The sequence below is a fragment of the Phocoena sinus genome, chromosome 3 (genome assembly GCF_008692025.1).
Source record: "Phocoena sinus isolate mPhoSin1 chromosome 3, mPhoSin1.pri, whole genome shotgun sequence".
In the NCBI taxonomy this organism is placed as follows: Eukaryota; Metazoa; Chordata; class Mammalia; order Artiodactyla; family Phocoenidae; genus Phocoena; species Phocoena sinus.
The window spans coordinates 80,870,829-80,884,229 of record NC_045765.1 but is presented as its reverse complement, the minus strand read 5'-3'; the positions used below and the strand labels follow the sequence as shown (position 1 = coordinate 80,884,229).

Here is a 13,401-nt window from a genome sequence, read left to right as displayed (position 1 = left end):
CAAACAGCTTGAGCATTTCTGCCACTGAAATTTGTCTCTTCTGTCTTTTCTTTGTAGTCCCTCTACTATGGTTCAGGACCTTACTGCTCCATATCTCAAGTATTTAACAGTCCTTGTGGTTCAACCTGTCCTGCCAAATAAGTTTTTTTTGAATACCATTTTCAAATGGTCTGAGTAATATTCTTAACTTAGCCTTGCTCAAAAACTTTCAATGGTTAACAGTAATGCAGAATAAACAGAGTTTCATCCATTTTCTACAGAGCCCTAAGGGGTTCCTTATTTCATACAGCTCAAGAAAAAGCACAGGGAGCTGAGTATGAGGGTTATTTTAGGTCACCTATCCCTACTCCAACTCTACTCCGACTAGCATAGTACAGTGAACTTGTGGGTACAATTGCATCTGAGCACATGATTTATGGTTAAAAACAATGACCTAGAGAATAAAAATCAAAGCAGTTTGGCTCAGGATTTAAAACCCCACAAATTCCCCCTATACAACTTCCATCCATATCCTCTCTTGTATCCCTGTAAGAAACTCAATGCAAAATAATTTACTTCCCAAAATATCTCTTATCCTTTCCAACTCTCCAATTTTGCTCAGTCCCTTTTCTTTACCTGCAACATATTCCCCACTCCAGCCTGTTTAGAAAATTCTATATTCCCTTAAAATATAGCTTTGCCTAAAACCTTTCCACCTTTTGCCAAATTCTAAAAACACTTAGTATAAGAAACATTAGCAATTCATCAATTTTTTTGCCTTGTGACATAGCTTCTTTTATAATCTTAAATATTCATGTCAATCTTATAATTAATAAATGATGAAAAGTTTCTATTTTATTTGTAAATAGGGAGGAACAAAAGCTTCTCTAAAGGCAAGGACTTCTTTGAATTCGCCACAGACCCAAAAACTGCTTTGAAAACAGCAAGTACTCAATAATTATTTAAGAATTTCTATCCCAGAAAGGTAGTAATCTGAATAAAGATCATCCAGTTAAGTGCAAAAGCAAGAGAAATGTAAAAAACAGATCAGTTCTAGAAATAGGCTAGCTACATATGAAAAAAAAAGAAAATCAAATTCTAATGATCACTGCACATTTTAGGGGGTCCTCAACATAAAAATAAGAATACAGTTGGCCCCCCAGTATCCAGATGTAGGACCTGCAGATACCGAGGGCTGACTATACTTTGCCATTTTACACAGTCTAACGAACTTGAGCATCCATGGATTTTCGTATCCTGCGGGAAGGGGGGTGGTCCTGGAACCATCCCCATAAATACCAAGGTACAACTGTACTATCAGACTGTGCCTACCATAATCAGGCACAAACCACATATATATGTTTTACATTTTTGACAATTTTTAGAAATCAAGTATGTTTTATCTAAAAGGTTATAAATCTCAACGACAAGCAAAAGAAAATTTGTGCTAAAATACCTTATTAATAAGAATGAAAGACATTCATTAAAGTAATAAAAAGGATATCAGCTTTAGCAAAGTCTCTTATCCCACACTGAGGTAATCCTGGTGTGTTCTGCATGTAGAAATCCAAGTAAAACCAATGGGCAAGTTCAATCTGAAAACACACTCGGATAGCATTGTCTCTTTCCTCGCTGGGAATATGCAAAATAAATCGGCTGTCAAAAACAAAAAACATACAAAAATTACATTTACAAACCATAACAATTTATTTTAACCTTTTTAATTGCTTCACTCCTGACCCACCAACATAGAAAAGGGACCCAGGGGACCCAGAGCAGTACTGATCAAGGAAGCAAACCTGGCAGGAAATTACTACAGGGAAGATGAGTCTTTAAAAAAAATAATAAATAAGAGATATCACATATATCTCATTCATAATAGAATTTTTTTAAGAGGCCATCTACCCTCTGTTCACAAGTACAGAGATAAACTTAAGAGCTCTCTAACAATAAATTAAAGGTGAGCAAGAAAACAAACTCCACTAGGATTCCCTCCCATGTCTGGTAACATTTTCAAAGAATATATGCAAATATATTCATATACTCAAATAGAAAAGATGTTAGCTGCTTAATCTTCATATTTAAAGTATTACCAAAAAAATTAAAGAAATCATTAATAAACCAGATTTCCCAAAAAGCTCATCTGAAGAACCTGAGTTCAAAATAACTTTCAAATACACTCACTTTTAAAAAAACCTAAATTGTCTTTTCCAAGTACATTCAGAGGGAGGAAGGGACATTTATTTTAATACGTAGTATAAGTGTGCACTATATTAAATACACATATTATATATATGATTAAGATAATTAACCCCTTTTTTATGCAACAAGTCAAAATTTGTGATCTACAGGACTCATTAAGCAACCACCATTAAGCTTCTTCCACACTTAGCATTTTTGTAATCTTTTTTTCTAGCGACCTTTAGAGATAGACTGAACTACATAAAAGAAATCCACTGGTTTTTAGAGTCATTTTCTAAAATTAAAAATAGCATCACCCAGTTTGATCACTTACACTATTCACTAGCTGTGGTGCTAAATGTTCTTTGTTGTTTTCAAGTTTCAAATCAAACCTCAAAAAAAAAATGCTTTTAAATTATAAAAATAATGTAGCATTCCAATAGGGGACTGAATAAGTAAATGTTAAGACAAATGTATGTACAATAATCTACAATTCAATATAGAAAAACAATGAGGAAAGGAGCTTAAAACTGCATCTACGCTAAAACCAAGACATGTAACATGCAGCATTAATGGCATAATGTAAGATATAAAAATCTGAGCTCTTCCATACGGCATTCAAGATCCAGTGCCTGCTCACCTGCACAGCCTCTATCACTCTGTAAGGTTCTTTATACCCAGTGATACCTAATTCTTAGTAATGTCCTAAATTGCCATCCACATACTATATCTATTCCCTTCTCTTGTCCATCTAGCAAACTTATAACTCATCCCTCATGACTTAACACTGTATCTCCTATATAGGTATATCAGACTCCTCTGAACAGATTTACAAACTCTTTCAACTTCCCCATTCTAGTAATTATCTAATTTTTACTATTACTGTCCATAAACTCTTCCAAATTACTTCACTGAGATCTTTGTATACTTTTATTCCCATAGTCTAGCAAATTGTCTCATATACTTACAGTGACATACTGATAGTTACAATTTATCTTTGAAAGGTAAGATGGAGTAAGCACACTCCACTCTGTCCCTCCCATAAAACGTATAAAACCTGGACAAAATACATGGAGCAGCTGTTTGAGGACTATGAAAAGTAAACAGCAGGAGAAAGATTGGGGAAGATGACGAATATTCAAATTTACCATTTTTCACCCTCCAATATCCCCTAGCTGGATTGGGGGTTAGAAGTGACCTCCAAAAGCCCTCAAGGATCAAGAAAGGAATCTGTTAACACTCAGAGACAGTAGGGGAAATTTCTCCTCTCTTTTCTCCATTCTCTCACGCCCCAGAGCCCAAGCAATGCCACACTGGTTAGACTTGGCAGCAACAGTGGCTGTAACAGGGATCCACAGAGACTAGAACTTTGATGGACGGGAACCTTCCTCTCCAATAGCAAGAGGTGGGAGGTCCCAAGAGATTAGGGCCAACATCCATTGCTTATTTTACCTCTAACCTCCAGCTGCTTGGTCCCAGGCATGAGCAGACTCACATGAAATGTGTGGTAGAGCGTCTTTCCATTTTTGCCATTTTTCAATATTCAATTTCCTCAAAAAGGGGAGCCAAGAAGTACCAGGGAGATAGCAGAAAAGGAGCAGCTCAGGAAAATGGTCCCACGAAATTGTTTATGAACTCTGAGGCTCAACCCCAAACTGCACAAACTTGGATTAGAATACAAACAGCATACCACACACTTTGTGAGCGGAACGATATATGAGACAGACCACTGCCCAAGTCTCAGACTAGCCAGTAGATGATACACAAAGACAAAAAGCACTGCAAAAACTAGCCTTCTTTTATCTGATTTTATTTAACTTACACCAAGTCTCAAAAAAAACACCTGTCTGCTATATCTTATTTTCTCAGTTTGGGACATTTTCTATTGATTTCCATTATGGAAGTTGAAGAATAAACAACTCCAGTCCTCCCACTCTCATTCTACACACCATTCTCATCTCTCCATCTTCCGAACAAAAGGATATCTTAGTTTGGTTAGTGTGTTAACTTCAGCACTATTGACACCTGGAACTGATAATTGTATGTTGAGAGGAGCTGTCCTGTGTGCTGTAGGCGTTTAGCACCATCCGTAGCCTCTGCTTATTAGATGTCAATAGCACTCTCCAGTAAAGCTGTGACAACCAAAAAGATCTCCTGTCACTGCCAAAGTTCCCTGAGGGGAGCAAAATCACTCGCAGTTGATAACCGCCGGGTTAGATCAAAAATTCAGTCTTGAGCTTCCCTGGTGGCGCAGTGGTTGAGAGTCCGCCTGCCGATGCAGGGGACACGGGTTCGTGCCCCGGTCCGGGAGGATCCCACATGCCACGGAGCGGCTGGGCCCGTGAGCCATGGCCGCTGAGCCTGCGCGTCCGGAGCCTGTGCTCCGCAACAGGAGAGGCCACAACAGTGAGAGGCCCGTGTACCGCAAAAAAAAAAAAAAAAAAAAAAAAGAAAAATTCAGTCTTTACGTTACTATGACTCTGCAAACGCAATTCAAGACTAAGCCATGTGACAAGCTACGATTGTTTTCCCTTTAAAGCACAACCTTTTGTTCTCCCACTAATTAATAAATGTCTTATTGTCTTTGCTTTGTTTTCTCTATACTTGTCACTAACTCAATCTTCCACTAGTTTCCTAAATTTTTTTTCTCAAAATGTTAATTCAGACACATCCATTTCATCTTGAAGACTATCCCTGAGCCTTCTGATCTGTTCCAGTCTGGAGTGGTTGTCACTTCACATAATACACATCTGTCATTCTATGCTATCCTTTCACTAGCATCCTATAGTTCCCAACGCCTCCATCCTGTATTTTTTTTTAATAAATTTATTTTACTTATTTATTTTTGGCTACACTGGGTCTTCGTTGCTGTGCGCAGGCTTTCTCTAGTTGCAGCAAGCAGGGGCTACTCTTTGTTGTGGTATGCTGTCTTCTCATTGCGGTGGCTTCTCTTGCGTGCAGAGCACGGGCTCTAGGTGCACAGGCTTCAGTAGTTGTGGCACGCTGACTCAGTAGTTGTGGCACACGGGCTTAGTTGCTCCGCGGCATGTGAGTTCTTCCCCGGACCAGGGCTCGATCCTGTGTCCCCTGCATTGGCAGGTGGATTCTTAACCACTGTGCCACCAGGGAAGCCCCATCCTGTATTTAGATCTATTTCTTATATCCTGTCTTCCTCCTAATTAATGTACTTCCTATTTTTACGAAGTACATCCTCCCATGCCTTCTGGAAAAAGGATGCAGGGGAGATTAATATTAAGACATGGTGAATTTGAGAATATTTTTATCCTCACACTTGACACTTTGGCTAGGTAAAGAATTCCAGGTTGGAAATCATTTTCCTTCAGAATCCTGAAGACAGTGCCCGCTCCTGTCAGCCTATAATTTTGATGTGAAGACTGAAGCCACTCAGATTCCTTTGCCCAACCTGTTTTTTCAGACTGGAAGCTTCCAGGTTCTTCCTTCTATCCTCAATGTTCTGAAATTTCCCAGTTGTCTATTATTCATCCACTGCATCACCCATTCAATGGACTTTACCTATTTAGAAACTCACCTCCTTCAGTACTAAAGGACCTCATGGACTGATCCTTTGATTCTTCACTTTTCTCTGATATTTCCTATCTCTAATTTCTCAAGCCCCCTTACTTTCAGGAATCAGTCTCTTGCAAGCCATCTATTGAGGTTTTTGTTTCTACTCTCATATTTAAAATTCGAAAGGCTATTTTTGTTTAAACTATGCTTTCACAGATAATTCTGTTATTCCATGACTGTAAAAACCTATCTAAGGAGATCAATGTAGTTTTGAGGGGGTTTTTTGTTTTAAAGTTTTCTTCTATCTACATAGTTTGATTCTTTTCAGTTGCTTTTTTGTTGTTGTTAGTTTTATGCTCTACTTTTTGTGTTAAGAGGCCTATTTCAGATGTTCGTATTTAATGTGATAGACCACAAAGCTAATTAGGAAGGTTGTCAAACTATGAGGCACCACTTAAGGTGATCAGGCTGTGCCATTTAATCAAGGAACCTCCAATGTTAGTATCTTTAGGTGTTTCCTCGTGGGTTAGTCTGATCATCTAGACAAGAACCTTCCAATCTCCTATCTGGAGGATAAAGCCCAGGCTGCCACATTCTGGGAGCTGAGCAGGGGAAGAAGGATGGTTTTCAATATGTATACAGGATGCATAAACTCACTTCTGCCACTTTTCAACATTCTCTAATTCTGAAGTAGGCTGACTACTACAGTAGTCTTTCACTCTATCAGGTCTGCTAAGTCATATGCCACTTTCCCTTCTGCTGTACGGTTTCCAAGTTTTGTTGCTCATCTCTTCACCCAATCTTCCTTTACTTGTGGGTTATGCATTTAAAATTGTCAAACTTTACTCTTTTTGTGGAGTAGATGTTTGTGTTCAGTCTACTGTCTTTAACTAGAAATTTGCATTTCAGACTTCCCTGGTGGTGCAGTGGTTAAGAATCCACCTGCCAATGCAGGGGACACGGGTTCGAGCCCTGGTCCGGGAAGATCCCACATGCCGCGGAGCAACTAAGCCCGTGCACTACAACTACTGAGCCTGCGCTCTAGAGCCCGTGAGCCACAACTACTGAGCCTGAGTGACACAACTACTGAAGCCCACGTGCCTAGAGCCTGTGCTCCACAACAAGAGAAGCCACTGAAATGAGAAGCCCGCGCACCGCAACGAAGAGTAGCCCCCACTGGCCGCAACTAGAGAAAGCCCATGTGCAGCAACTAACACCCAACCCAGCCAAAAATAAATTAAATAAATAAATAAATATTTTTTAAAATTTGCATTTCAACAAATTTCTAGAGGATACTAACCACAATCTAAAATGGGGTAAGAAAATGCCTAAGACAGAGAAATCCAATCCCATTCCCATCCCAATCCAGAAAAGCCCCAAATGAAGAAAGCTAAGCTGGAAGATGAGAATAAGAAATAAAACTTTTAAAAAAGGGTAACAGAGAGGTCTATTTATGTAATAGGAGAACATCCACTCTTCTTTCATACCTCTGACAGTCAGGGGTTTCTCCTACAAAAGGTAGGGGAAGGAGGAACAACAGCCAAGGCCCTTTTCTAACTTTAGCAGACAGGTTTGAGTGTCGGCACCCCAAAGCAAAACTCCTACACACTGGTATTCAAGGGTCTCCCAGCATAAAAGTCAGCTCCCTATCTACTCTCATAAAGCAGCCTATCAACAAGTAAGTCCCTCTACAGCCTCATCTTAAATATGAAACAGCAACCAAAAATCACCCAATGTCTAAGGAAAATCTAAATGACAAAGAAAAAATTAAACACATTAAAAAACTGGTTGTGAAGAAAAGACAGTGTTGAGGATATCTCCTGGAACCTTGGTACTGAAAGTGTGGACCCTGGACCACCTGGAAACATAACTGTGAGAAGAAAAAGAGACATTTCAGTCATATACGGACTCAGAAAGTTTACTGTCTAATGACCCCCTCAAAGGAAATTACTTTAGAATGTACACCAGCAAAACAAGAATGAAAGCCAAGAAAGCATAAAACAGGATTCAAGAAAGAAGAGATACAACCTGGGAGAGCTGGGAAAGGGAAGTCTTTTGTGCCAGTTGTTTGGCAAGACTAAGAAGCAACCAGTCCAGATTAGACTAAGAGAGTGGAGATCTCCAAGACGGCATTCTCCAGGAAAAGAGGGTAAGACCAAGGATATAATAAAGGAGCAGGGACTTCCCTGGTGGTGCAGTGGTTAAGAATCCACCTGCCAATGCAGGGGACATGGGTTCGAGCCCTGGTCCAGGGAATATCCCACATGCCACAGAGCAACTAAACCCGTGTGCCGCAACTACTGAGCCTGTACTCTAGAGCCCGTGAGCCACAACTACTGAGCCTGCGCACCTAGAGCCCATGCTCTGCAACAAGAGAATCCACCGCAATGAGAAGACCACACACCGCAACAAACAGTAGCCCCGCTCACCGCAACTAGAGAAAGCGCGCACACAGCAACAAAGACCCAACACAGCCAAAAGTAAAAAAATAAATTAAAAACTTTAAAAAATAAAAAACAATCTTTAAAAAAATAAATAAAAAATAAAGGAGCAGATCGGGGGTGATGGTGGACGGCAGCAAGAAACTTTGGGCATGTTGAGGGAGAAGGGTAAATGTACAAGAGAATCACAGTCCAAACATGAAGCAAAAAAGCCAAAATTAGAACAAAAGGGGAAAAAATTATTTCAAGAATAGCTAGAAGGAATCAGGGAATAATGAACAAAGCATATGCTTCCTTCTCCAAAAGAAAAAATTAAACTATTATTTTGAGCAATTTGTAGAATGTAAGAAAAGAGAATTCATTAGGACATTCATTCTCTTTCAAGATTCTTCCAAAAGGATCTTGACTATGGCCAGATGGAAAAGAAACAAAATCCTAACCATTGTAGACTTGTCTCTACTGTGAAAAATATTTACAAAGTAATACTGTATAACAAATGCCATTATTATTATTCAGCTTTTGCAATCAACCAGTAGCAAAATGTATAAGACTTCATAAGGTTACAAAATGTAACGTAAATACTATCAATCTTAATTTCTATTTTAAGTTCACCTGGATAGAAACTGAGGGCATGGGTAAGAAACGGAAGAAATGATGGGGCACTAAGTGCCTCACCTTATCAAATACAGACTCAAGAGACACTGAAGTCCGTAAAACAGAAATACAACTTTAAGTATATTAAAGTCACGAAGGTAACCAATGGAACGATTTAAAACAGTGATATAACTGTATTGGAAGTAGGACAAGGGCAACAGTAAGTGTAAACTAAACCATCACTTAATAATCTACCAAGATACACTAAATCCTCAATCTAATATCTAAAGTTGATAGCAACTGGTGCAAGTATACTTTAAAATATTGAAATATCCACCAGAAGAACTGAACACAAAACAGGTAAAAGTCTGGAGAGCAGAACTGGGATAAAAGGGGTAGGGCAAGAGACTGCTGCTTTTCATTTTATAAATTAATCTGTACTGCTTGATTTTTTTTTAAACCTTACAGATGAGTACATTTTTTAATACTGAAAGGCTAACTTCTTTAAGAAACTTTGTAAGAAATAGGAAATTTTGATACAGGAAAATTAAACTTCAATGCTTTCATTCTGTGAATGTTTTTGATCTGTTTTAAAGATTTTAAAGTGTTTGTATATATGTACATATGTATATTTTAATAGCTAAAATAAAATGCTTTCCACAATATTTTGTTATGGGAAAAGTTTCTCCACCTAACAAAAATGTCACCTTTCCAATGTTCCCACAGATAGACAAAGCATTAGCACAAGGACTACAATTAATACAAAAATGTTTCCAGTGAACTGAACACTAAGATAGCAAGCTGAAGATAAACACAAATTATTTAATTAACCTATACGATCACCAAAATAGCAGCAACATTAGTTGCTAGAAAATACCTTTCTCCTTTTAACACTGGAGTGGCTTTACAATTTAATTCTAACGGGGCTTATAAAAAACTCCAAACACTTCTTTAAGGGAAATAACTTACCAAACTGCAGTTTTCAGTTTTTACTTTAAAAACATGCTTTCCAAATCTTTAATAAGATTATTTAAATGGTACTGAATAACTATGTATTTTACTTTTAATGTCAAAAATCATGGCGCACCAAAGGCAAATATCACCATAAAATGGTGCTGATTTACTTTTTTACATACACGTACATGTTTTATTATAAAGTAATTTTGGTTCACTAAAGCATTTTAGACCAGAGTCTTCCCTTCCTCTCCTCCAATTCCATTTCACCCAGAAGTCACCAGTTTTATCAGTTTGGTGTATATATTACTTTCAGACTTCTCCTGTGCACGCACACAAACATACATATACAAAACATTTTAAAATTTGTTTTAACAAAGGGCATAAAATGACTAGTTATTACCCTCAGTAGTATATTGTGTACATTTTCAAGACACAAACATTTTCCTTCAGTTTACTGTTTGCTAACTGCCTGAGGAATTTCTAATGGCTGCACAGTATTCCTGTAAATGAAATGTCCCATATTCAACCACCTGAAAAATAACATTTCATGTCTTAGGTTATAAGCTGTCTCATGGTTATAAAGTCACATCTTGAAAATTTAAGTCTCTTGCTCTAATGTTTCACATAAAAATCACTCTCAAATTTTACATTCCTCCAAACCATATTAATATATGGTCAATAACTGACATAGACAAGATTAGCAGGACTATGTAATTTATCAAAAATAACACAAAGCAAAAAAACCCTTACAGGTACTGATCATAAGTAAAACTGGAGAAAATACAAAGGGAGTAAAAACAAGAGTCAAGACCAAACTTATAAATCAGCAGGTACTTAAAAAAGAAGTATAGGACTTCCCCGGTGGCGCAGTAATTAAGAACCCATCTGCCAATACAGGGGACACAGGTTCAAGCCCTGGTCCAGGAAGATCACACATGCCACGGAGCAACTAAGCCCAGGCACCACAACTACTGAGCCTGTGCTCTAGAGCCCGCGAGCCACAACTACTGAAGCCCATGCTCCGCAACAAGAGAAGCCTGCACACTGCAATGGAGAGTAGCCCCCGCTCACCGCAACTAGAGAAAGCCTGGGCGCAGAAACAAAGACTCAACACAGCCATACATACATACATACATAAAATTTTTTTTAATCTTTAATCAACAAAGATATTATAAATATTAACTTGAAAATGGTATTACTTTTAAAACCTCAAGTTTTAAGAAATGGTTATTTGGTTTTAAAACAGAGCAGGAGCCTTCCTGGGAAAAGACATTCCCACCCCCTATCAGTCACCTCTTATTCAGAGAAAAGTTTTAGCCTCCTAGACTAAATTTGGTTCAGAAAAGCAAGAAAATGCAGAAACAAAGGAAAGCAGTCTAGCATGACAAAGTAATAATGGCTTAGCCATAAAACAAAGTCAAGGACCTTTAGTTCCTCCTCAGGCCTATAGATAATATCCTGAGCCATATCCCAAAGTTGTTTTGCAGAAACTAAAACCCCCAGCGGGGGGGACCTTGAAGATGGCGGAAGAGTAAGACGCGGAGATCGCCTTCCTCCCCACGGATACACCAGAAATACATCCACACGTGGAACAACTCCTACAGAACACCTACTGAAGGCTAGCAGACGACCTCAGACCTCCCAAAAGGCAAGAAACTCCCCACGTACCTGGGTAGGGCAAAAGAAAAAAAGAAAAAACAGAGACAAAAGAATAAGGACGGCACCTGCACCAGTGGGAGGGAGCTGTGAAGGAGGAAAAGTTTCCACACACTAGGAAGCCCCTTCGTGGGCGGAGACTGCGGGAGGCGGAGGGGGGAGCTTCGGGACCGCGGAGGAGTGCACAGCGACGGGTGCGGAGGGCAAAGCGGGGAGATTCCCGCACAGAGGATCAGTGCCGACCGGCACTCACCGACCAGCACTCACCAACCCGAGAGGCTTGTCTGCTCACCCGCCGGGGCGGGCGGGGCTGCGAGCTGAGGCTCGGGTTTCGGTTTTGGACGGAGCACAGGGAGAGGACTGGGGTTGGCGGCTTGAACATAGCCTGAAGGGGTTAGTGCACCACGACTAGCCGGGAGAGAGTTCGGGGAAAAGCCTGCACCTGCCGAAGAGGCAAGAGACTTTTTCTTCCCTCTTTGTTTCCTGGCGCGCGAGGAGAGGGGTTTAAGAGCGCTGCTTAAAGGATCTCCAGAGACGGGCGCGAGCCGCGGCTAAAAGCGCGAACCCCAGAGACGGGCGCGAGCCGCGGCTAAAAGCGCGAACCCCAGAGGCGGGCGCGAGCCGCGGCTGAAAGCGCAAACCCCAGAGACTGGTGCGAGCCGCGGCTGAGACCGCGGACCCCAGAGACGGGCGGGAGACGCTGGGGCTGCTGCTGCCGCCACCAAGGGGCCTGTGTGCGAGCACAGGTCACTCTCCACACCCCTCTTCCGCGGAGCCTGTGCAGCCCGCCACTGCCAGGTTCCCGGGATCCAAGGACAACTTCCCCGGGACAACGCGCACGGCGGGCCTCAGGCTGGTGCAACGTCACGCCGGCCTCTGCCGCAACGTCACGCCGCCTCTGCCGCCGCAGGCCCGCCCCGCACGCAGTGCCCCTCCTTCCCCCATCCCCCAACCCGCGGCCTGAGTGAGCCGGAGCCCCGAATCAGCGGCTCCTTTAACCCCGTCCTGTCGGAGCAAAAAACAGATGCCCTCCAGCGACCTACACGCAGAGGCAGGGCCAAATCCAAAGCTGAGCTCCTGTGAGCTGTGAGAACAAAGAAGAGAAAGGGAAATCTCTCCCAGCAGCCACAGAAGCAGCGGATTAAAGCTCCACAATCAACTTGATATACCCTGCATCTGTGGAATACCTGAATAGACAAGGAATGATCACAAATTGAAGAGGGGGAATTTAGGAGCGAGATCTATGATTTTTTTCCCTTTTTCTTTTTTTGTGAATGTGTACGTGTATGCTTCTGTGTGAGATCTTGTCTGTATACTCTTGCTTCCACCATTTGTCCTAGGGCTCTATCCGGCCATGGTTTTTTTTTTCAATTTTTTTTCTTAATAATTAATTTTAATTGTAATAAATTTATTATACTTTACCTTCGTTCTTTCTTTCTTTCTTTCCTTCCTTCCTTCCCTCCTTTAGACAACAAATCACCCCAAATTGAGGAGGTGGTCTCTGAGAGCAAGATTTATGATTTTTCCCCCTTTACCTCTTTTTGTGAAGGTGTATGTGTATGCTTCTGTGTAAGATTTTCTCTGTATAGCTTTGCTCCCAACATTTGTCCTAAGGTTCTATCCGTCCCTCTTTTTTTTCTAAATATTTTTTAATTCAATAACTATATTATACTTTATTTTTACTGTATCTTCTTTCTTTCTTTTTTCCTTCTTTCCCTCCTTCCTTCCTCCCTCCCTCCCTCCTTTCTTTCCTTCTTTGCTTCTTTCTTCCTTCCTTCCTTTCCTCCTTTCCCTCTTTCTTTCCTCATACTTCTACCAATTCTCTCTACTTTTTCTCCCTTTTATTCTGAGCCGTGTGGATGAAAGGCTCTTGGTGCTCCAGCCCAGGAGTCAGGGCTCTGCCTCTGAAGTAGGAGAGCCAACTTCAGGACACTGGTCAACAAGAGACCTCCCAGCTCCACATAATATTAAATGGTGGAAATCTCCCAGAGACCTCCATCTTAACACCAGCACCCAGCTTCACTCAACGACCAGCAAGCCACAGTGCTGGACAACCTATGCCAAA

General features: G+C 40.8%; 1 protein-coding gene across 3 annotated transcripts in view; it reads right to left on the bottom strand.

Moving 5' to 3' along the window:
* Positions 1-13,401, bottom strand: part of DCP2 (decapping mRNA 2) — a 58,012-nt gene that overhangs the window by 36,408 nt on the left and 8,203 nt on the right. For all 3 annotated transcript variants that reach the window (XM_032626779.1, XM_032626780.1, XM_032626782.1), the window contains exon 2: positions 1,484-1,635. In XM_032626779.1, the coding sequence (XP_032482670.1) occupies positions 1,484-1,635 (152 nt within the window). The remainder of the gene's footprint in view (positions 1-1,483; positions 1,636-13,401) is intronic.